We start from the raw sequence: 24612 nt of genomic DNA, 5'->3' as shown, positions 1-24612 counted from the left end.
GCGTCTCGGGGCCTAGGACCCGCCTTCACAGCGCTGGGCGCGGGGAGGGGACCCGGGAATCCAGGCGCCCAGCGCTCCGCCTCCCGTTTCCGGGGCAGCGCGGTTACCTGCACCGCCCGAGCCGCACCTGGCGGAGGCAGAAGTCGCAAAGCGAGCGAGCGCAGAACGGCTCAGTGGAGAGGGGCGACTGTGCCCGGCCTGGGGGAGGAAGAGGAGGAGGCGGCGGCGGCGTGGAGGGCGCAGCGCGCCGCGCGGCGGAGGAGAGCAGGCGGCAGCTGCGCTTGGCTCGCTCTGCCCCGCCGGCCGGGCGCGTACCCGGGCCCGCACCGCGCCGCTGCGGGCGCACATGGCAGCGTGAGAGGCCGGCGGCGGGAGCAGCGGGCGGCGCCGGGCGGGAGCCGCAGGGCCGCATGGACCGCGGCGCCACCCCGGCCAGCCCCCACTAGGGCCCCCAGTCCGCGGGCGCCACCTCCCCACCCCCCCATCATGGTGCCTCGGCGGCCGCCCGGGCCGGGTACGGCCGGCCGGAGCCGCTGAGCCGGGTGCCCCCGCGGCGGCCGGGAGCTGCATGGGGGAGCGCGGGCCGCGCTCGGGAAGATGCCCCGGCCGGAGCTGCCCCTGCCGGAGGGCTGGGAGGAGGCGCGCGACTTCGACGGCAAGGTCTACTACATAGACCACACGAGCCGCACCACCAGCTGGATCGACCCGCGAGACAGGTAGGACCCCGGGCAGCCCCCACACCTCCCGGGCTGGCCTGGGGCTACCAGCCTGGACTGGGCAGGGGGAGCAAGGGAACTCTGCGAGCCTCTTGCGCTTTCTTCAGTTTGCCGCCCCCATCCCCACCCCCACCCCCCGCGGTCTGGAGCGCTGCTCCTGCTCGGGTGGGCTGCTGGGAGGAGGGGACGGCCAGTGGGTTGACCATAGCCCCCACCGACTCCCCGATGGAGGACTTAGGCCCCAGCCGGCACCTGCCCAGAGTTTTGACCTTAAGCTCTAGCCCCGCCCCCCGCCCCTTTTAGGAAGAGGTCGGGCGGGGGCTGGGGGGCGGGCAACTTTGCCTTGTGATTCTGGGGCTTCCCAAGGAGGCTTTCCCCAGCATGAGGGGGGTGATGGGGAAGCTAGTTTGGTGGGGGTGGTAGGGACCCAGGATTCAGTGGGAAACTGCTGGAGGAAGGACTGTACGCGGAGGGGAAGGCAGCCTAGAGTGTGGTTTTTGACAGGTGCCTGGGAGGCTCTTGAGAAGAGCATAGGAGCAGCCAGGGGTGCTGGAGGCCGGAGTGGGAAGGAAAGGAAGGAGCGGGGGAGGGCTGATCTGGGAGACTGGTTCTCCAGGAATCTCACAGCAACTTGGAAGCTGTTAGGATGTAGATGGAGGTGAGAGGCCTCCCTCAAAGCCCTGCCCATCGCCTCGTTCTCCCTTTCTTCCTCCGGGGTCCGGAGTTCCTCAGCTCTGCACCAGTGCGTCCTGACCTTGGTGGGCACTAAGGCGGCTGTAGCACAGGATATTTATTTATTTATTTATTTATTTATTTATTTATTTATTATTTTGCTGAGGCAGGTGGAGTCTGAGATGACTGGTATGGCATGGCTCTTAGCTTCCAGACTTTCACCCGGTTTTGATTGCTTGGCATTTCTTTCCACACACACATACACACACCCTCCGCATGTATGTCCTGAGAGGAGGCGAGAACCACCCTCTGAGATTGCTTTGTTGTCCTTCGCTGTCTTGGTCTGTGGTCTTAGTGTCTTAAGAATGTGGAATTTTCACCTGGCCAGTGTGACCTTTGGGTGTTAGGTGCCTGCAGAGCAATAGAGATGAATTTTTTGGACCCTTCGTCTTATGGGGTTGGGATGGAGGTCCCGGAAAGTCCAAGACGGGGTGTGTAGCAAGGGTTTAAAAAAAAGGAGCAGAAAGAAAATTAGAGCAGAGATTCCCAGTAGTTTCTGTGAGCACTTTAAGTTAATTCATTTAACATTTACTGGGTGCTTACTCTATTCTCAGTACCATGTGGGATGTCTCAATGTAATATGGAAGATAATTTTTTTTTTTTTTTAAATAAGCCCTATGCCCAGTGTGAGGCTTGAACTCATGACCTCAAGATCAAGAGTCACATGCTTTACCTACTGGACCAGCCAGGTACCCTTGGAAAAGAAATTTTTTTAATTTTTTAATGCTAGAGAAAACATCCCTTGGGCAAACTGCTTTAACTCTAAGCCTCAGGTTCCCAGTTTGTAAGATTAATGGTTTTCTTGGAAGGGAAGGAGTAATAGTTGAACTCTAAAAATTGAAAGGGGCATAGATGATCAGGGCCCAGCTCTTATTTTCAAAGGTAAGAGAAAAGTTGAGGCTCAGAGGTGTGATTTGCTTGAATCTGTTGATCTTTCCACCACTTGCCATAATACACCATTTTCCTTACCAGCTCTGACGTTCTAACCTTATTTGTCCGGACTCACTTTCCTTCCTCTTCATTGCCCCTCAGGGTCATCTGTCCCCAGGGACGCTGTTACAGTGTTGGTGCACTAGGCAGCCCCTTGTTCTCATCTAGAACATACACAGGTTCAGTCTTCTGTTTCCTCCCCAGTTTTGGTTCCTGAAGCTTACTGAGGCCAGTGTGCTGTCAGCAGTGGGATGTTGGAGGACTGAGACAGCCCTGCACCCAGCAGCGCTCCCTCACCCTAGTCGTGAGTTTAGGGACTTCACTGAGGCTCTGAGAGGATAATACAGCTAGAGAAAGCTTCTCAATTGTTTACTCTTGGAAGAGGGCAAGTGTAAAACTGACTTGGCTACAGCATTATTTTTCAAATTTTAGTATCATGTGAACCACCATCATGATTTTATACTATATCGACCTGTACTGTTGCTTATTTAATATTTGACTTTAAATCAACTGAATTTGAAAATTTGAAAATTTTCAACTGTCACAAATGGGAAACCAGTAACATCTATTGTCATAAATAGAAGAGATCCTCAAAAATACAGTGGAACAGAAAAAAAAAAACAATCCAGTGCCATTATACTGTAGCTCTCTACTGTAGCCTACCCATACCCAAGCAACAGGTGTCCCCAGCCTTTGTTTTAGGCAGATTGGCAAGCAGTGGAGAGGAATTAAAAACATACTGGCATTTAACTAAGCTGCTCACTTCACCTTGCAAGTCATTGGTTTTAATGCATCTTCCTACCTCCTGGTCATTCCACCCACACTGGGCTGGTGGGGGTGGGGACTGAGTTTGGGGTGCTGAAGTGTACCTAGTGTAACCCCAAGGTCACTGTTGTGGTGGGCCAACTGGAAATTTTGAGAAAGAGATGAGCAGAGGACATCCACTTGTGGCTCTCTGGAATTTCCCTCCTGTACACCCCATTAAGGAATTTTGTCTTGTAGTCGTGCCTGTGTGGCCTCAGGTAAAGCACTTGACCTCTTTGAGGTAAAGTGCTCCATTGGTGAGAGAAGACAGTTTATTAGATGGTCACAGGACCCTGCCAGGTCTCAAATGTGATTTCGGACTCCTTGGCCTCACCTTACCCCTCTTGACTCCATGGCCGAATGGGGAGAGGGGACTATAACGAGGAAGAGGAAAAAAATTAAAGCATAAACGAGCCAGACTTCTTCTTTGGGGTGGTGGGATGGGGGAAATCAATTCTGCCAGGGTAGTTACATCTCTGCAACTGATTAATGCTGTGAAGCAGAAGATCACATAAAAAATTCTGCTCCTTAAGAGTGTGTGTGTGTGTGTGTGTGCGCGCGCGCGCGTGCATTTGTCTTGGCTTTTTCCTTACCTGAATCAGGGAGATGCCCGCCCATTCCCCTGAATTTAAAAGAAGTAAGTCAAAGGGTCCTTCAGTCAGAAAAGTGATTTCTTAGCCACGAAGAACAAAATAGCGTCTCGGGTTACCAACCCTGAAGAATGTCTTGGCACATTCCTCCCTCTGGGGCTGAGCTGTTTCGTGTGCTGTCCGGCATGGAGGCTACTGGGGGTAGGGAATCCAGTTTTCAGCTTCCCCTTTCACCAGCGGGTCGGAAGAGCAGCCAGGCAGGCGGCCTTGCCAACTCTCTTCCCTTCTCACCCAGGGCAAGACTGGGAGGCCGAAATTCCTGAGGACGGTTGTCCCAACAACCGGAGAGGGTCCAGTGGGCAGCTTGGGCCCTGCCTACTGGGCCAAAGGCTCCAGCAGCACCACAGGCTGGCCTGGGAAGGTGCCGGGCCTGTGGGGAATCAGGTGCTGCGGCTCAGGTCTCCCCAGCCCTTTGGAGCACTGTTCCTTTAGCAGAATGGCTCTGGGTGCTTCTGGGAGCTCCCAGCAAAGGGCCAGCATTCCTTGTGTATTTAACTTAGTGGTATGCAAAAACAAATATGCTGATTGTTCTCCGAGGAAGAATGGGTTGTTTGAACTGGTCCTGCCAGAGAAGGTTCTTGAAGCCTAATTCCTGCTTAATCTGTGGTGTGTGTTCAGACCTTCTTCCAGGAACCACCTGGGAACTCTGTAGGCACAGTTTCTGGGGCTATGTGATAAGTACCGGAGGCCCACATGGCTAAGAGGCCATGTCAAGAGGACCCAGCAACTTCTCTCATGATAGGAGGAACTTTTGCTAGTAACCTTGTTATTTCAGAAATGATTTATATTGTAGGAAGTTGGTCTACAGTCTTAAGCTCTTAACCTCCTTCTGGCCACAGGCCCTTATGAGAATCTGACAAAGGTTAAAGATGCTTCCTGAACATTTAAGATACAAAACAGATGAACATAAGGGAAGGGAAGCAAAAATAATATAAAAACAGGGAGGCGGTGCAAAATATAAGAGACTCTTAAATATAGAAAACAAACTGAGGGCCCTGGAGGGGTTGTGGGTTGGGGTGATGGGCTAAATGGGCAAGGGGCATTAAGGAGGACACTTGTTGGGATGAGCACTGGGTGTTACTATGTAGGAGATGAAGCACAGTTCTCCTCCTGAAATCATTGTTGCGCTATAGGCTAACTAACTTGTATGCAAATTAAAAAAAAAATGCTTCCTGAAGGAAAGTGCAAGTGCATAATTTTGGCACATCATTTCAGGGGGCTCTTGGACCCCTGCCATACTCCTGCCATAGATTAATTTCAAAACTGCTCATCACTGCCTATATGCTCTTCTGTTTAGCTGGGTAGGAAATAACGACTGAGCATTTATTATATTCAGGCAGTCTGCTGAGTACATGTGTGATTTCCTTTAATCCTTCTAATAACACTGCGAATAGGTACAATGGGGAAACTGAGGCTGGCGGGGTTGAGTTTGGTGAAAGCCACTCAACTTGCCTGAAGCTGTAATGCCAATGCTAGGTACATTGATACCAGAAAACGCATTTCTAACCACTGGACTACTCAGCTGCCTACTGAATTAGTTGCTGAAGCAAGGCCTGTGCTCCCTTGCCTAAGGAATTTGGCCTTGGGGAATGGAGCGAGGACAAGCATGATTTCACTTACCTGTACCATTCTGGTGTGACCAGGCCACAGTTAACCAGAGAGCAAGTATGGACAACGGAAAGAGGGTGAGCCTTTGAATCCTGGCATCTTGGGGTGCCTGGGTGGTCAGTTGGTTAAAGCATCTGACTGTTGGTTTTTGGCTCGGCTCGTGCTCTCACAGTTCATGGGTTCAAGCTCTGGGTCAGGTTCTGGGCTGACAGCAGGGAGCCCACTTGGGATTCTCTCTCTCCCTCTCTCTCTCTGCCCCTCCCCTGCTCACAGGTGCGCTCTCTCTCTCTCTCTCTCTCTCTCTCTCTCTCAAAAATAAGTAAACGTTAAAAAAAATGAATCCTGGCATTTTGGATCTGCTACTTGCTACCTGAGTGACCTTGGCAAGTCGCATATTCCCTCTGAGCCTTAGTTTTGTCTTTTCTGTGATAGAGACATACATATAGTTGTCCATAATGTTATGGACATTAAATAAGCTAAATCAGATAGGGCAGTTAGCACGGAGCCTGATACCCATGAGGTACGTGGGAACGCTAGTTCTTTTAGCTTTTATTAGAAAATGCCTGTGAAACACTTGTGTCAAATGGAGACTCTCTGCCCAGCTCTCTCCCCAGTTTTCAGCTGGGAAGGACCTTTCTGCTCTTGTAACCCAGCCCTCTCATTTCACTGATGAAACTAAGACTCAGAGACAAGTGACTTGCCCAAGGTCACACCTTGAATCTTTAGGAAAGATCTTTTTCCCTCTTTCTCTTATGTAAACTTTTCCCTAAAAATCAGATCCCGTTTCTCCTCACCCACATAATATTTTGGGAATATTTTATGCTTGTGGCTCAGTTATTTTCCATAATCCTTTCTGGTGGTGTAGACCAGCAGGTTTCTTTCATGCTGTCACGACTGTTGGTTAGTTGTGTCCTAGGATACTGAATTTATGCTACACACTGGGCTGAGCCTTTTCTATTATCACATGCCATCCCTTTGCCAACCTTGTGCGGTAAGTACTGTTATTTTCATTTTCAGATGAGGAAACTGAGACTTAGAAAGATTAACTTGGTCAAGGTCACTGGGAGGTGCTGCACCCCAGATTGGAAGCCAGGTAGTTGGACTCTTAAATCCACATTCATATTTGCTGTAGCTACTCCAGAGTCCCCTGTCAATAAGGTGGAAAACTTGCTAGGGTTCTCAGGGAGCTGTGTTGCAGAGGAGGCTTGATCAGAGAAGCCCATGAAATCCTCGGGGAATTAGGAGACTGTTGGGCACCCCCCCCCCCCCCCGCCGCCTTCTGGGAGCAGCCAGCTAACCAGAGCTCTGGGAAGGAGAGAGCAGAGATGGAGGCAGAGAAACTCTAAAGGATACAGTGTGTGTTGAGAGCTCAAAGTCGTTTCCAAGTCGCTTGGGTAAATGTTCTCGATGGCCAGGGAATTAGTAGCCAAGGCAGCTACTCTCTGTCACCACCCCTCCGGCTTTTTGCCTAGCCGAACTGACCTGATTCTCCAATCCCCTGGGATCCCAGGTAGCTATGAAACACTGCTCTTTTGAAGAGAAGAGAATCAGGTTGCCTTAGTTACTGCAAGGGTAGGAACACCAAGCTCAGGTGCACATAAGGGGAGACAAGGCTCAAAGAAATGGGAGTTGGAAGGTGGCTGGCGTGCTGCCACACAGCATCTTGGATAGAAGAAGTCTTGGTCAGGTTTTGGTGGCATTTTAGGGGTTGCCAATTCAGGTGCAGTTGGCAGTCCATGCTGACTGTCAGGAGTTCTCTCTGGCCATGCCTGCCTCCAGGCAGTGAGGATCTACATCCCCAGCTCAGTGAGGGGCCCTGGATAAGACCCCCACTTCCCTTGGAGAAATGGCTTGGGTGACATCTCCTAGTGCTTCCACTTGGACAAGGGCAGATGGCTGGATCTGGGCTGAGTGTGTGTGTGAAAAATTCACATGCCCTGTGTCTCCCAGTATGGAGAGGGCCAGCCGGCTACAAACCCTTAGGCAGAACAGCGAGAGTCCCTGCTTGCTGCTGACCGGCTTCTCGGCTGCCTTGAATCCCTGTTTCAGAGTGAGATAAAAGAAGAGAAAACCCAGAAACTGGATACAGTGGTGTTTTGTTATTTAACCTTCGCCAGCAGGCCATTAAGCCTCCAGCTCCTGAGCAGTAAACCTCTTGCCAAAATAATTGAGACAGGGACAGGCGTTTAGTGTTGCTGTGTTGGGAGAACATAGAACATTCTATAAAGATGCTGGACACAGTGGGGGATAGAGAAGAGAGAGTGAGAAGGAAGGGAAAAATGGACAAGTGCCGTGGGTCATATCCTCCCCTTCCCCCTACCGCCCCCACCCCACCTCCCCAGCCCCATTCGCCTCCTCAGTGCTTCTACCCATGACATCTCACCGGTAGAAAGAAATGGGATCTTTCAGTTTCAAATGTCTGCCAAAGAAAAAAGACCGTGGCTTAAGTTCTCACTCAATGGTCAGCCAGAAAAAAAGTGAAGCTGCATCAAGATTAGGGACACCTTTGTTGCCTTTTTTCTTCCCCTGCTCCATTCATCACACTCTGGCAGCCAGGACACCAGGCCAGCGGCAGCTGCTGACTTTCCCCAGCCGGCTGCCTGCTGTTGCTGGGCCTGGTTCCGTAGCAGCCCAGCTGTCCCCACACTGTCTTCCTCCCTGCCCAGTGGTGGTTACTTGTTTCATTGGTCACTGGGGCAGCCTTAGGATCCACTGACTGGTACCTGACTTGGAAGGATAAAATAGCAAGATACAGGCATCAGGTGGCTGCTAGGATGAGGTGACCTTGGGATAGCCTTCTGATCGAACATCTGTGGTGGCTTTTCTTAGATAGGACTCTTAGCATTTCACTTTGTATTCCAGGAATTTCTTCCAAGTGCGTGGTTTGTCTTTGTATTACTAGCAACAAGAACAATAACTGGCATTAACATTGGTGGTAATGAGGATAATAATAGTTATATTTAATCATCGTTATCTAGTATCTGTCACGTGCTCATTGTATATTCCTGGCATTTTGCAAATGGGGAAACTGAGGCTAAGAATGGTCAAGTGTTAAATTTAAGGTCACACAGGTAGAATGAGGCAGAATTAGAATCTGAATCTAGGGGCGCCTGGGTGGCTCAGTTGGTTAAGCATCCGACTTCGGCTCAGGTCATGATCTCACGGTCCATGAGTTTGAGCCCCACGTCGGGCTCTGTGCTGACAGCTCAGAGCCTGGAGCCTGTTTCAGATTCTGTGTCCCCCTCTCTCTCTGCTCCTCCCCTGTTCATGCTGTGTCTCTCTGTCTGAAAAATAAATAAACGTTAAAAAAAAAATTAAAAAAAAAAAAAAGAATCTGAATCTAGGCCCATCTGATTTCAGAGCCTTAACTCTTTGCACCACTGCACAATCAATAAATTTGGAGAGGGGGGGAAGCAAAGGGAAGAGGACCTTTCTAACTACAGAGAAACCAACAGAAACACACCTATCAGCGTCTTGTTCTCTGTGGAGGAAAATGTGTGCTTCCAGCCCAACATTGGTCTGACGTTCCACGCTATTCCCTGCAAGTAGATAAGGTCTTCATAAAGATCTTCACAGGGCACCAAATCAAGTTCTGGCCCCATCATTACACGTAGTAAGTGACCTTGAACAAGTTTCTTCTCAGAGTAGGACCTACCTACCCCCGGAGGATGAAATGACACCAGACAGGTCAATTCTTAGCCCAGTGCTTAGTGCACATGAGGCTTTCTAATGGGAGCTGTTACTCGTCAGGCTCGTTTGCCCTCCTGTGCATTGGTAGAGGAACAGGAACCATTGTTCCTTCCTTACCAACTCAAGTGTCTTCCTGTAAGCCAGGGCTCATCTGAGCCAGATTGACATCAGAGCTTGCAAACCACCTTGGCAGCCCTCATTATATAAATAAGTCAATAAATTCTTTTACCCTAGTCTTATCGGAGACAAGCCCTTCTTTGGAATTTCTGGAGTGAAGTGACTCTTGCCAGTGAGCTGGCACCAGGGCTGTGTGTGAAGCAGGGGTAATGAATTGCAGTTGTCATGGCAGAACTAAAAAGGCTGATGCAAAAACTGGAGGTATCTGGAATTCATTTGTAACTGCTTGATACCATGTCTCTTCGCTCGAGAAGTGCCTCCCCCCTCCTCTTCATCCCCAGGACTGTTTGAGAGCTGTTTGAGAACCTGCTGATTTTAGCATGGTGGTGGTGCAGAAGGGCATTGGTATTTATCTCGTCCCACCCAGCCAGGGGTTGGCCATTCATTCAGCAGGTATTTATTGAGTGCCTACTGGGCTTCAGGCTCCGTTGCTAGTGCTGAGGATCAGAGCAAAGTCCCTGCTGCAGCAGGGTGTACCCTTGGGCAAGGGAGAAGGGCAAATAGTTGAACAGATAAGTTGCATTATAACTGGGGGCTTGGTGTTCTCTAGAATTCTTTTCCCCATCTTAGGAAGATGGAGGGACAGACCTGTCCGCCGCACCTGTTGGCAGTTGTGCTGTGAATTTAGCTTTGGAACTGGAGACATTTGTGCCTTCAGTAGGGTGTTGCCAAGAGCCTGTTCCGATGAGCTGGGCACTGCGTGCGCTAAGAGCTAGAAATGCGAGAGTGAGACATGACAGTCAGTGTCCAACTCGTAATATTTACTACAAATTAGTGAGAGAGTCATCAAGCTGGGCAAATATAGTTGGAAACGCCAGGCTCTCTGAACCTTGGTTTCCTTCCTCCCCTGTTTCATCTGAACTCCTTTAATCAGAAATATTTATTGAGTGCCTGTAAAAGGATAGGGTGCCTGTAATATATAAGGCATTGTCCCAGCACTGGAGACTCAGCAGTGATTGGACCAACAAAAATCCTGTCCTCATGGAACTTAGACTTTAGAGCAGAGGTTGTCAACATGGGGAAGCCTCAGAACCCCCTGGAGGCCTTGTTAAACCCCACTCCCCAAGTCCCACCTCCTCCCCCACCCCCCAACTCTACTCAGTAGGGCTGCTGTGGGGCCTGGAAATTTGCATTTCCATCAGGTCCCCAGGTGATTCTGAGGGTCTTTGCTCTATACTTTGCAGAGCCACTGGCATTTGGCTCATTGACTCTTCACATTAACCTGGGAGAGAGTACCATATTATTCCTGTTTTATAGATAGGGGAACTGAAGACAGCTGGTGAGGTAACCCAGCCCTCCTTCTTATGCTAAAGGAAGTGGTTTCATAAGCAAGCACTGTTTACCTGCATAGCTCTGATTGCTCAGAGCACACCAGTTGTTCTAGGTCTTTTGCTAACCTGAAGCCCAGTGGTGGCAAAATGTGGAATGGTTTTCTCCTCCATTGTGAAATAAAGTACAGGGAAGCAGGAAGTCTAAGGCGATTCCACAAGCCAGAAGGACTTCTCTTCACATTAGAATGTATAGCATTTATGTATCCATACTCTGGAGAGAATCAGAGGACATCAGTGCTGAGCTGCTCTGCGGAGAAAGAGTGGAGAAAGGGTCACTGGGCTCCTTCACCCCTGGGAACTTATGCCATCCACCCAGTCCTAATTCAACCCTAAGGAGTGTAGCAGAGGTGTGTGGAAGAGGTAAGTCCCTCTTCTCACTGAATCCTCACAAACCCTCTAGGGAGGCATTGTTTGTGCTGGTCCCCTTGACCACAATTTGGATTTTACATCCCATCCTTGTCACCTTGTCACAAGTTCCGTGACCTTGGTTAAGTTATGTAAACCCTCCTGAGCCTCAATTTCTTCACTGGCAAAATGAGAATAAGTTAGAACATACTTCATAGGGTTGACCAATACCAAAATAGAGGTGTCTCATTATATTCAAGTTCCACTTTTTGGATAGTTCTAAATGCAGCAATTAAGGCCTCCTCAGTATATTTTATAGCTTTATCGATCATTATATAGTCACTGCTCAATTCATATATTTAGAGTACCAGGTCTTTTGGACATAAACCACTTTCTTTTTGTTTCTCTGAAAAATCTGATCTTATTTAAGAGATAAACATCTTTCCAGTAAACAATGACTTTTGCTAGATAGGACTATTAAAAGATATCTTCACAGCTGAGGGAGTTTCAAAACCAGCCTGAGTGCTTTAGTTCCATCGCTGACATAAACATTTGCCAGCTGCCAGTGGAGACCCTGGGTATTTCATCAGCCTCCTCACTGGTCACCCAGACCAAGTTGTCAAAATGTGGTCCCAGACTAGCAAGCATATCAGCTTCTCCTAGGAACTTGTTAGAAACACAGATTCTCATGTCCACCTTTGCCCTACTGAATCAAAAACTCTGGGAGTGGAGCCCTGTGATCTTTAAAGGGCCCTCCCAGTGACTCTGCTGCCCCTTCAAATCTGGGAACCACTGGCCAAATGTTGCAGGCAGAATGACCTAAGATATTTTGTTAGTGGTCACAGGCAAAAATTGACCAGATTTGAAGAACCTTCTGAGTCCAGGTAGGTGCAACCAACTGAAATGGTCTTCATTGCCTTACGAACATTTTAGTATCATCTCCAAGCTTATTTTGTCCAAGCTGGACCTTCAGCAGGCCCCACCTTTGCTCAGCATCTTTTCTTCAAGCTTCAGTTCACAAATGAAGTTTAGAAAGGCCTTCCCCATGTACCTTCTGTAGTAGAACAGCTTGACTACCTGGGTGTTCTCCATCCGTGGTTATCAGGTAGCCCAGGGGCTGGCATGCTATAGGAGTGCGCTGAGCCAGGAGATGAATGCTCCTCAGTTGTGAGTTTTAGATTCTTTCTGGCCCTTCTTCAGAGCAACAAGTCACTTGCCTTCCCTGAGCCCTAGTCTCCATTGCTCTACCACAGGGAATAATAACCCTTGATCTCCTTTCCACAACAGCGATAGGAGCTGGGGGACAATAGGATCAGTCAGTGATTCTCAAGTTTGATTGCATGTTGGACTCACAAGAGGGGAGTGCTAAAAAATACCCATGTCTGAGATGCCTGGGGGGCTTAGTCAGGTAAGCATCCAACTTTTGGTTTTTGTTCAGGTCATGATCTCACAGGTTCATGAGTTTGAGCCCTGTGTCAGGCTCTGTGCTGACAGTGCAGAGCCTGGCTGGGATTCTCTCTCTGCCCCTCCCCACTCTCAAAATAAATAAATAAACATTAAAAAAAATACCCATGTCTGGTCCACTCCCAGACATTCTGGTTTAATTGGACTAGGGTATGGTCTGGGCATAGGATTTCTAGGGTAGAGCCAGATTGGAGAACCATGACTGTAGGTAAATATTGTCTTTCCTCATAAGCACTTGTAGAGTGTCAGTGAGATTACATGAGAGTACCGTCTAAAAGGTTTTAAACTAGAGATTTATACAGTTCTACCTAGAAAAATTGAGATGATTTAGGAAGTATTTAAAAAATAGTTGTGGAAGGGAAGAAGTAGATCTATGGGGGATGTCAATCACCTTCCCGTTGAGCAGTTTCCCCTATTCTGTACCTGTCTTGTGATTTCTTTCCTGGCATGTTAAGGATCAGAGAGATTTAGGTTCATCTTTGCCTTAATGTGAAAATCTTTAAATTCCCATTGCAGCAGTAATGCTTCTGAATAAATTGGTCTAAGCTGCTGTGGAGATGTAAGCTTGGGGGTTGGGCCTCCAGTGCATCTTCTGTCTGACCTCAGCAGAACCCAGTCTGGATTTCATACATACATCTGTGTCCTTGAGCCTCCAAGAGAGTGGGGAGTGCAGACATTGTCACCATATAGATCATAGCCTGTGGGTAAGAACTAATAATAGCTAACATTTATTAAGACTTTAGATTATGCCAAGGTCTGGGCTGTGGGCTCTGAATGCATTTTCCAATTTAATTCTCATAGCAGCCCAATGAGGTAAGAACAGATACTATCTCCATTCTGCTGATGGGGAAACTGAGGCTTAGGGAGTTTGAAAATTTGGCCCAGGATTATAAGCTAATAAGTGGCAGAACCAGGATTCAAAATCAGTCTGCCTGCCCCCAAAATGTAGGTTCTTCAGCATCCTGTAGGTCAGGCAAGGCTGTCAGGGAGAGCAACACTGACTTCATCCTGGTTATTCAGCCCAGAGCCCCTTTCACTATGGTGATTCCTGCAGTGGCGACTTCTTCCAGTGCTCAGGGTCTGTTTGGAGAGCCAGACTTTTGTGTTTGCTCTACTCGTTTTAGCAGATGTCCTCCTTCAGTAAGCAGGGTGAGTGAGCTGTTTTTCTGAGTACAGTAGGTTTTACAAAATCCCCCCAGGGTTCAGTGACCTGACCAAATTCTTTGGTCCATGGTGGTGATCAGCATCCTTCTTCACCTTCCTTAGTGACTGTGTTCAGTAGAGCTCCATCTCTTATTACTTTGGCACAAAAGACTTAGCAAGAATTAAGTTCCTCTTGGACCTTGGTGTCTTCACAGCACATGGGCTTGGTCTGCAACATTCTTGCTTGCCCAGTGGAACATGTTGTGGGATGTTTGTTTGGGGTTCACTAGAAGTCATTTGGGTCATCTCAGGCCCAAACTGGCTCTAGCTGGGCATGAGTTACCTTGCACTTCTTTGGCACATTAGGTAGAATTGAAACAAAAGAATACCTTACCTGCATGTATTTGGTTTTTGGTGGGAGCTGTGCTAGGAAAGGGGTACAGCAGTGACCAAAGGCAGACATTGCCCTTCATGGAATTTATAGAGAAATAATGAAAACATAATGTAATTACATACTAGGAAAATGAAAAGGATCCTGTGTTAGAAAATAGCATTTCTGGGGCACCTAGGTGACTCAGTTGGTTAAATGTCTACCTCTTGATTTCAGCTCAGGTCATAATCTCGTGGTTCCTGAGTTCAAGCCCACAACAAGCTCTGCTCTGATAGCGTAGAGCCTACTTGGGATTCTCTCTCTGTCTCTGTCTCTCTCTCTCTCTCTCTCTCTCTCTCTCTCTCTCTGCCCCTTCCCTGCCCATGCTCTCTCGTGCCTGCATGTACTCTCTCTCTCTCAAATAAATAAACTTAAAAACATTTTTTAAAAGAAAATAGCAGACCTTGTGAATGACACCAGAGGTCAAGCCATAAAGTTGTAAAGTTCTGTAATTAGAAACTAATTAGAAACACTGAATTTGCTTTTACCTTTAAATAAAGTACATCTAGGGGCGCCTGGGTGGCGCAGTCGGTTAAGCGTCCGACTTCAGCCAGGTCACGATCTCACGGTCCGTGAGTTCGAGCCCCGCGTCGGGCTCTGGGCTGATGGCTCGGAGCCTGGAGCCTGTTTCCGATTCTGTGTCTCCCTCTCTCTCTGTCCCTCCCCCGTTCATGCTCTGTCTCTCTCTCTGTCCCAAAAATAAATAAAAAAAAAAAATAAATAAAATAAATAAATAAATAAATAAATAAAGTACATCTATAATGATGGCCTGTCTCCCTCTTTGACCAGGTTTTCTTAATTCCAGTCAGTAGCTTGCACATTCAATTTAGTGGTAACAAACATGGTTTCTTCTTAACTTTGGCCAAGGAGCTAGGTTTCCCCTGAGGCAGCATCGTCTATTGAATGCATACATCTGGACCCCCTAAGAGTGGCTCAGATGCAGATTTCCAGGCCCAGCCAGTCAACATAATCAGAATCTACGGGTTATGTGGAACTCTCAGACTCCACATTTGTAAAAAGAACCCCCAAGTGATTTTGATGCCCTCTTAAGTTTGAGAACCACTGAACCCAACCAGGACTAGAATCCCTCCAGCCTCTTCTGCAACCTGGCCTACTTCTTGGTCCTCATAGCAAAGAAATCTCTTCCTTTCTTCAGGCATCTGTGGATTTCTCGCCAGTGTGCTCAGGTGTTCCCTCTCCAAGAATCAGTCTTCAGTCTGTATGCTCCTACCCCATACCCCTCCCTCTGAAGAACACAGGAGTCCTGTAACCACTGGCTCCATAACCCCTATTCACGTTTTAGTGCTCTCCCCTCCCCCCCCCCCATGCTCTGATCACAGTTCCAGAAAGGTCACAGGAGCCACACAGTAATATCTTCCTTGACTTAACAATGTGGCTGCCCCTCCTCTGTCACCGATGTCCTTTTTTTCCTTTATTTTTATTTATTTTGCTGAGATATAATTGACATATACATTTAGTTTTAGGTGTACAATGTAATGATTCAGTTTTGTATATATTGCACAATGATCATCACAAAAGTCCAGTTAACATCCATCAATACATAGTTATAATTTTTTCTTCTTGTGATGAGAACTTTTAATATTTACTCTTAGCAATTTTCAAATAATGCAATGCCATATTGTTAATTGTAGTCACCATGCTGTATATTATATCTCCAGGACTTATTTTTATAAATGGAAGTTTGTACCTTTTGACCTCCTTCACTTATTTTGCCCGCCACACCTCCTGCCTCTGCCAACCACCGATCTGTTCTCTGTATCTGTGAGCTTGTTTTGTTTTGTTTTGTTTTTGGATTCTACGTATGAAATCATACAGTATTTATCTTTCTCTGTCTTATTTCACTTACCTTAATGCCCTCAAGGTCCATCCATATTAACACAATATTTCATTGTTCTTTATGGTGGTAGTATTCCATTGTATACATACACCACATTTTCTTTACCCATTCATTCATCGGTTTCCATATCTTGGCTGTTGTAAATGATGCTGCATGGGGTGCAGATACCTTTTTGAATTAGTGTTTTCATTTGCTTCAAATAAATACCCAGATGTGGGATTGCTAGGTCATATGGTAGTTCTACTTTTAATTTTTTTGAGGAACCCCCATACTGTTTTTTCATAGTGGCTATACCAGTTTATATTCCGACCAACAATGCACAGGCATATAGTGGTGGTGTTGACACACCTCCTTTATTGGCAATCACTCTTTTTTTTTTTCTTTAAATGTTTATGTATTTTTGAGAGAGACCACGTGAGAGCATGCACGAATTGGGGAGGGACAAGAAGAGAGGGGGGCAGAGGATCCCAAGCAGGCTCTGCACTGACAGAAGAGAGTCTGATGCGGGGCTCAAACTCATGAACCATGAGACAATGACCTGAGCTGAAGTCAGATGCTTAACCAACTGAGCCACCCAGGTGCCCCGGCAGTCACTCTTATGCAGGAAAGGAAAGGCATTTTTTGGCCTTATCTCCTATTGCTCTTCCCTAATAGTGTCCTGTGACCGACCCCAGGCTTTCTGCTACCTCCTCCACAGTGAAAGCTCAAATGCCCATTTCCAGTTATCTGCTGGACATCATTTCTGGGTCCACACAAACACTGCATGCAGTCAGTCTACCACAGATCTAAACCTGAATCCAGCCCTGGTCTCTTGCCTTTTCTGCCATTACCATGAGAAAGTGCCATGCTAAACCTGCATGGTTCAAATTCTGAAGATCCAAAAGGTGTACAGCAAAATGTAGGTACCCCTCCCACCTGGTCCCCACTTACCCAGTTCCCCCACCACACACAGGCAACCCCTGTTTTCATCATCTGGATTCTTCCTCCTATCTAACTGCCAATTCTTCTGCCCTTTATTTTGTAGACTCTGACACCTCCTTCCTTTTCTGTTCATTCCTATTGAAGCTTAATTGAAAATAAAGACAAAATGAGAGGCCTCCCCCTCCAGCCAACCTATAGCCTGCTTTCAGATTAGTCTTACATAACCCAATGCTGACCACCCCTCTCTTCATACTCTTTAGGGCCCTCCTGAGTTTACTGAGGGACATCCTTCTGAGTTTGACAGTCAAAACCTCTCGAAGCTGTCCCACTCCATTTTCTACATCCCTCATTCTTTGCCTCACTTTCCTCATTAATAAGATGGTGGTGATAGTAGTATTGACCTCATACTATTTTTAAAGATATTTTAAAAATCTTTTTCCCATGCACATTTTGGAATCTTGTAAATTTTGATATAATTTTAAACTTACAGGAAAGTTGCAAAAATGTAAGAAATTTCCATACACCCTTTACCCACATTTACCAATTTTTATGTTACCCAGTTACCTTATAGTCTCTCATTTTCCCTACGTGTAAGTTTGTGAGTCTATGTATGTTTGTATATATATACAAACGCATATAATTTAATATATAAGACCATTATATATATAAACCATTTAAGAGTAAATTGGTTATTACTCAAGTTAGACATCATGTCTCTTTGCCACTAAATACTTCAGTGTTTAGTATCTTTTGTGTCTGAATGCCTGTATATGTGTGTATAAGAAACAAAACATCCCCTTACATAACCATACTTCGTACAATTTCAGTAAGTTTAAATTAAACTGTCTAAAATACTTTACACAGTGCCCAACAGCATTGTAGGTGCCAGTCATTGTTAGCTGTGGTTACGGAGCTGTCTTTATTGGTCCTCTTGCTTGTAGTCCACCTGGGTTAGTGGCAGTGCCCAAACATGTCCTGCACTTTGCCATTCTCCCGTTGTGGGCCTGTTTCCCAGCCCCTGCCTATATCCGGGGAAGTCCCACCTCCCTCCCAGGCCACGGGTGATGCTACCTGCCCCATGGGGCCTTCCCTCTTCCCTCATCCATCATCTCCCTCCCTCCTCCTGCCTGGAAGGGATCTACTTTAAGTCAAGTCTGTTCTAGTCAAAAGCAGGAAAAGCCCACACGAGGTGGTTCTTGAAAAAAGAGGCTGCTATGAGCTTAGATTTCACAGGAATCTAAGAAAGGGAATAGCAGCCCCCATTGCTGGGCAGGTGGGAGCTGCCACTGGAGGCCATGAGAGGTTTCTGCTGCCTCCTGAAATCTACAAACAACAAATCTAAAATAAATTGCATAAATTTGCAAACCTTGTTTCGAATCAGTTCTGCCTCTAACTTGCTGTGTAACTTCAGGCAACCTACTTAATCTCTTTGAGCCTCAGTTTCCTGGTTTTCTACAAATAAGGCTAAGCATAAGAAAATAATAGCCAGGATTTTATTGAATGCTAAGTGCTACGCTAAATATTCTATATTTATTAGTTCAGCCAGCTGTCACACTGACTATCTAGGAGAGGTACTATAACTCTCCCCATCTACAGAGGAGGAGGTGGAGGCATAGAGGGGGCTAATGTAATTTGCTCTAGGTCACACAGAAAGTGGCAAAACTGGGGTTCAGTTTCGGGTTGTCTGGCTTCAGAGCTCTCACTCTTAAATTGCCATTCACTTTGAATCCATGGATTCTCCCACGTAAGGCACTTAACCGACAACAAGGCTCAGACTAAATACTCAAAAATGTTAGCAGTTATGATATTACCACAGCATTAGATGACCCCTATCGCCGCCCCAGCCTGTCTCATAACCCTTCAGCCCAGCAACCACAGCTAACTTGGTGTCCAGAATTTCAAATTCGTATGAGAAATGCTGGTTTGGAAAAAATCACAGAGCTGACCTTGACTTGGACTCAGTCTGGTACAGGAAACCATGACAAGGGAAGCGTCAGGGATGCCGTGGTGCCAACCACAGCAACTGTCTGCTCAGGACAGGCTGTGGGCACGTGGCCATCCCCAGGTCATTCTTTCTCGGAACTTCTAGAGTAGATTGTTCTGATTCGGTGGCAGTGAGTAAGACCTGGTGGTTACTGTATCTGAGCACATGCTGGATTCTGAGCTCTGCTTCTGGCCTCACCTCTGTGTGGCTAACTCCCACTCGCTTGTGTGATCCCTGCCTTCTTGCTACGGGAAGTGTGGGCTGTGGACCAGCACATCAGCATCGCCTGGGATCTTGCTAAAAATGCAGAATCTCAGGCTCCACCCCAGGCCCGCTGAATCAGAAACTGATTTTTGTTGTTGTTTGTTTTTAAACATGAGATGCTACGTGAATTTGTGGGTCATTGCGGAGGGGCCGTGCTAACCTTCTCTGCATTGTTCCAATTTTAGTATATGTGTACTGCCGAAGCAAGCATAAGAAACTGCATTTTAACAAGATCTCAGTGGCCCTTACGCACGTTCGTGTTTGAGTAGCACTGACCAGACCATTCAGTACTACATTGCATAGCCTTGGCTTGTTTGTTCGCCTTAATTTTTGGTTTTTGTTCTATGGCTGACTGTGCCTCTTACTAAACTCTGATGTAGGGTATCCCACATAGCTGTATTATCAGTAAACACTGGATTATTACAACCAGTTATAAACACTGTCCGTGGAAAAGAGTTCTTAGCCTGTTCCCAGAGCTCCGCATGGGATGAGGGATTGAAGCTGGATGGGGTGTGAAGGTCAGTTGAAAGGGGATCACACCTGCTGACAAAAGGCAGGTCCTGAGGCTGCAGCGTATTCAGCAGCTGGGTCCAAGCAGATGCAGACTGTGTGGGAAGTCCCCAGGGTAGCCGAACTGGGCCCTTGGGAACATGGGGCAGTGGGAAGTTGGGAAGCATTGGGAGGCTAGTGCCTGTGGCTCTAACACATAATAAGGAGGCAGCCCAGCAGGCACTTGGCAGAGATCACAAAGGCAGGGTTCCAGGCCTCAGAGACCAGTGGCAAGAGCAAGGAGGGCTGGGAATCCCCCATAAGCTTCCCAGGCAGAGTCTTGAGCCAGCGAAATAAATGGTGGACTCCCTGGAACTAGCACTGAATAGGACAAAAATATTGCTGCACAGGTACTAGTAGAAACAATGCCTTCGGCCAAGGCTTAGGCTGGTTGAGCCAGAGCCCCAACATGCAATCCCCGGTCCAAGCTAGGAGGAGCCTGAGTGAGGTGGCGCTGGGGTGTCAGAGGCCAGGCTTCTGGTAGGGGGGACCCAGGACAGGAGGGGCAGGGAGCCAGCTGTGGGCTGCAGAGAAAGTCTGAAAGACATCTAAAGACTGCCCTGCCTTCCCTGGTGTGAGGTTGGTGAGGAGGTGTGGCCAGATTCCAGGAGGCTTTCCCATCACTGCTTTCTGGGCCCCAGTTCACCTGTAGACAGCCTTTGGTGTAAACATGGACTTTGACCTGACACATTCCTGAGATGATGCCCATTGTCATCTCGTGGAACACAGTGACAGCCATCCCTGTGAGTGGGGGCTCCTAACACCCTCCCTGAGTTCATTTCTAGTTTGTTTGATGTTGGCATGTCTGTCTGTGTAAAATGACGGAAGAACGAATCATTAATGAGCTGGCCAAAGTCCCTTTGGGAAAATTCCAGGAAAATAAACCAATATTCCATCAAAGCCACAAATGGCTCTTTTTTTTTCCATTCCTTCAAAGCAGGGTTTCTCAGAGTGTGGTCCATAGACCTCCTGCCTTAGACTCCCCCAAGGAGCTCATAAAACAGATTTCTGGGCCCCCACCTGAAATCTACTGAATCAGAATATCATTGGGGCTTTCAGGAATGTGCATTTTAAATATACTACCCAGAGGATTCTCATATGCCTTCAACTTGAAACCCTCTCCTCCCCGCCTGCATGAACAGTGTGTGTGCCCTGCCTGCTATTCCTCCCTCCCTGTGCTGCTAAGCATAAGGGCCTCCTCTTGTGGGGAGCCTGCCTTGTCCCAGCTCTGGTCAGGGCCCCTCTGTGCACCCTTGTCACATGCACCCACCACGGAGCCATCATTCTTTTCGTGTCTGTGTTCTCCCAGGCCCAGCACAGTGGTGTCGAACACCTGATTGGTACTAATAAATGAATGGATACCCCTGAAGGCAGCTGAGAGGCCCAGGGAAAGTCACAGAGTAAAGGGTGAGGACTGCAAGCCTCCTGATAAGGAAGTCTGTCACCTTTTGACTCCTTTCTTCTTCATCCGGTCAAGTTTTGGAGCCAGAGGGCAAGCATTGGACCCTGGGAGAGCCCATGGCTCTGATTGGCTGGGGATACAGCCCACCTGTGTGGGGGTCCAGCTCTGTTGCCTGCCGGTCAAGGAGACTCCTGATGTAGAAGACCAGACTCAAGGCCAGTTTGCCAGCCCCGGCCTGACCCCACATCCAGAGCCGCTAGCTTGTGCAAGCCACCTCATCAGACAGGAAGAGAGGTAAAGAATAGCGCTATTGGACCATGGAACTCCCACAAGTACTTTCCGCCAGTTTCTCAGTGTTTGCTACCCTGATTTTCTGTGTAAGGCTCTGAATTGCTGTTTGCCAAACCAGTAACTGTTGACCCAACAGAAATCACACAGAGAGAAGCCCTGGACAGGCTGTCTCAATCATGTCAGTGGAGGTAGAGCCAGATGCCTGTGATCTGATAACATGGCCCATCACCTCTCTCGAAAAACAAGATGCAGTTCCTTATTCTTCACTTGAGCACCATGAAACCTGCTTTGCAAGTCCAGGGTCCCTCTTCTGATCCTGCTTGCTTATCTCTGTGTGTTTGGCAGGCAGGGGACTTTTGAGCACCAGCAGGATGTAGGGGTCTTGGTGCAACTCTACGGTTATCCCAGACGGCTATGACCACAGGGGACCTCACTGACCTCTTGATGCCTGAGGTCAGGGTAAGGGCAGTCTGCTCTCAGTCCAAAGTAGGCTAAGAACCTTCCTTGGTCCTTTGAAAAGATAGAATTGGCTGAGTTCTAGGGGCAGGCAGAGCAGCTGAGACTTCAGTATGCAGTAGGCCCTCAGCAAATGCTTCTTAAATTGACTTGATGAAAGGGGAGCGTCCAATTCTAGTTAATGTGGGCTGTGTCCAAATCCTCTGGATGTTTGCTGCTAAGGTTGTAGGTAATTACTGAGTTTCTTTTGTGCTTTCTTCATAAGGGTATTATTTCTGAATCTACTCCCTTTCTCTTCTCATCTCCTCAAATGACACTTGATTTACTTGTAGGAGGAGGACGGTGCTGTGCTATCATTTGGTCAAGACTTTATATTCAAAAGTCTTGTTAGATGCTGTGGAAACTTCCTGGAGGTTATGACAGCTGCTGGGTACCAAGGAATTTCATAAGCATTTACTGTTTTGCTTGTCCTCGCCTTCCAAATGAAGCAGCTGAGGCCCAGGGAGGTTAGGGAATTTATCAGGGTCACACAGCAAGTTGGCAAGAGAGTCGGGTTTCCATCCAGGACGGCTCAGTGCTCGTCACTGCCACTTTGTCTCCTGGAGGTCTTTGGCTTGCATTGATGTAACATTGCTAACACTAGCTGAGTTCTCCACCACTTCTCAGAGGGTTTTGTGTATGTGTCCTGATTTGAGAATTAGTTAAGCTCTCGCACTCTCCAGGGTGCTATGGCTGGAATCCGGGCGCTGGAGGAAGTTCCTGCGTCCTTCCTAGAGTCCACAGGCAGCCAGCTCCCACAGACCCTCCTCTGTAGGGCAGTGAGGACAGGAGGTGCTGCCCAGTGGTTGGTGGGTAGCATGGCTGGGGTGTGTGGAGGAGGTGAGGTTTTGATGACCCACAGGACACATGCTCCCTGTCAGCTCCCAGGCACTGCAGCAGGGCCCTTCCCCCTACCATACCGTCCTCTTCTATTTCCCTCTCTGGCCCCTAGCCTCTTAGAATCTATAGCTGTTTGGAAAAGTGAGCATGGAGGCCTTTTCAGAAAGAGTCCTGTTCTCCAGTATTCCCAATATCCTCAACACACTGGAGAGAGACAGAGAAGCAGGATTGTGTGGGAAGGAGAGGCAAGTGTATGGGAACAGTTCACAGTGTCGATGCAGTTGCTAACGACTCCTGGGATTTGTCTCCCAAATGTCCTGCTTGCACGCAGGGGCGCTGCCTGCCTTTGTGAGAGCCCACACCACACTGAATGATGTGTTATCAATACAGTACAATAGCCCTGGATGTCATGAAGAGCACGGTGTTAGGAGGACACAGCCATGAGGAGATGGAAGGGCCTTTTTTACACAGCATGAGCCAGCTTTTATTGTATAACTCCTGGGCCTACTGGCCCTTTGTTCTGTTTTCTTTGACAAAGGATTTTTTTTTTAACTTTCTGATTAGAAACCAGTAGTTTAAGCCTGCTAATCACCTCTTCTGGCTTGGCATGTGGACCAGGGAAAGGCCATAGCACTTAATCTGTTTGCAAAGGCTCTCTCAGTTCCAGAAGTTCAGAAATGTAGTCACTCCCTCCACACTTAAAAAAAAAAAAAATTATTCAGGGTAATTCCTACTGTAATTATAATAATAGACATTCTAAGGTGTATTACAAGGATACTTCTGTTTTTAAATGTTTATTTTGAGAGAGCACGTGTGAGAGCTGGTGAGGTGGAGAGTGGGGAGAATCCCAATCAGACTCTGCAATGTCAGCACGGAGCCTGATGTGGGGCTTGAACCCACAAACCGTGAGATCATGACCTGAACTGAAGTCGAGTCAGATCAATGTACTGAGCCACCCAGGTGCCCCTAAATTAATGTTTTAAAAGGTAAACTTGAAAAATTATCCTTGGGGTGCCTGGGTGGCTCAGTTGGTTGGGCGTCTGACTCTTGATATTCTTTCAGGTCATGATCCCAGGGTAATGGAATTGAGCCCCGAGTCAGGCTCTGTGCTAAGAATGGAGGCTGCTTGAGATTCTCTCGCACCCTCTTCTCCCTCTCACCCTCTCGCACATTCCCACACTGTCCCTCCGTCTCCCTAAAATAAAAAGGGGCTCCTGGGTGGCTCAGTCGGTTAAGCATATGACTTTGGCTCAGGTCATGATCTCACCGTTTGTGAGTTTGAACCCCACGTTAGGCTGTGTGCTGACAGCTCCAAGCCCGGAGCCTGCTTCAGAGTCTGTGTCTCCCTGTCTCTGCCCCTGCCCCTGCCCCACTCGTGCTCTGTCTCTGTCTCTGTCTCTCCCAAAAATAAATAAACATTAAAAATTTTTTTTAAACAGAAAAACACATAAATTTATTTTTGGTTGGGGAAAATATAAAATTTACCGTTTTAACCACTTAAGGGTCCAATTCAGGGGAACTCTTTTCATCTTGTAAAACTGAAACTCTGTATCCATTAAACTCTCACCTCCTCATTCACCTCTCCCCCAGCCCCTGACAAACACCATTCTACTTTCTGTTTCTACCAATTTGACTGCTCTGGGTACCTCATATGACTGGAATCATGTAGTATTTGTCTTTTTTGTGACTGGCTTATTTCCCTTAGCATAATTCCCTTAGCATTTCCCTTAGTTGTCAGAATTTCTTTCCTTTTTAAGGCTGAATAGTATTCCATTGTATGCGTATATACTATATTTATCCACTCATCCATTCGTGGACACATGGGTTGCTTTCACCTTTTGATTATCATGAATGCCACTATAAACAAGGGTGTACGGATGTCTATTCCTGTCATTGCCTTAAATCTTTTGGATATATTCCCAGAAGTGGAATTTCTGGGTCATATGGTAATTCTACTTCTAATTTTTTGAGGAACCATTACACTCTTT

General features: G+C 47.5%; 1 protein-coding gene and 1 non-coding gene across 3 annotated transcripts in view; one reads left to right on the top strand and one right to left on the bottom strand.

Annotated features, from left to right (window-relative positions):
* Positions 1–544: 544 nt before the first annotated feature.
* The window catches only part of WWC1 (WW and C2 domain containing 1), a 155180-nt gene continuing 131112 nt past the window's right edge, over positions 545–24612 (top strand). Inside the window, exon 1 of one of the 2 annotated variants that reach the window (XM_042947315.1) lies at positions 545–716. In XM_042947315.1, the coding sequence (XP_042803249.1) occupies positions 598–716 (119 nt within the window). In that variant the 5' untranslated portion in view covers positions 545–597. The remainder of the gene's footprint in view (positions 717–24612) is intronic. The other variant, XM_042947325.1, reaches the window with a different exon arrangement.
* On the bottom strand, positions 19153–19256 carry LOC122202720. The gene has a single exon (XR_006194845.1). It is a non-coding gene; the product is annotated as a U6 spliceosomal RNA (small nuclear RNA).

This window comes from Panthera leo, chromosome A1 (genome assembly GCF_018350215.1).
Source record: "Panthera leo isolate Ple1 chromosome A1, P.leo_Ple1_pat1.1, whole genome shotgun sequence".
In the NCBI taxonomy this organism is placed as follows: domain Eukaryota; kingdom Metazoa; phylum Chordata; class Mammalia; order Carnivora; family Felidae; genus Panthera; species Panthera leo.
Note: the sequence above shows the minus strand (reverse complement) of the source record. Positions and strands in the feature narration are given on the sequence as shown.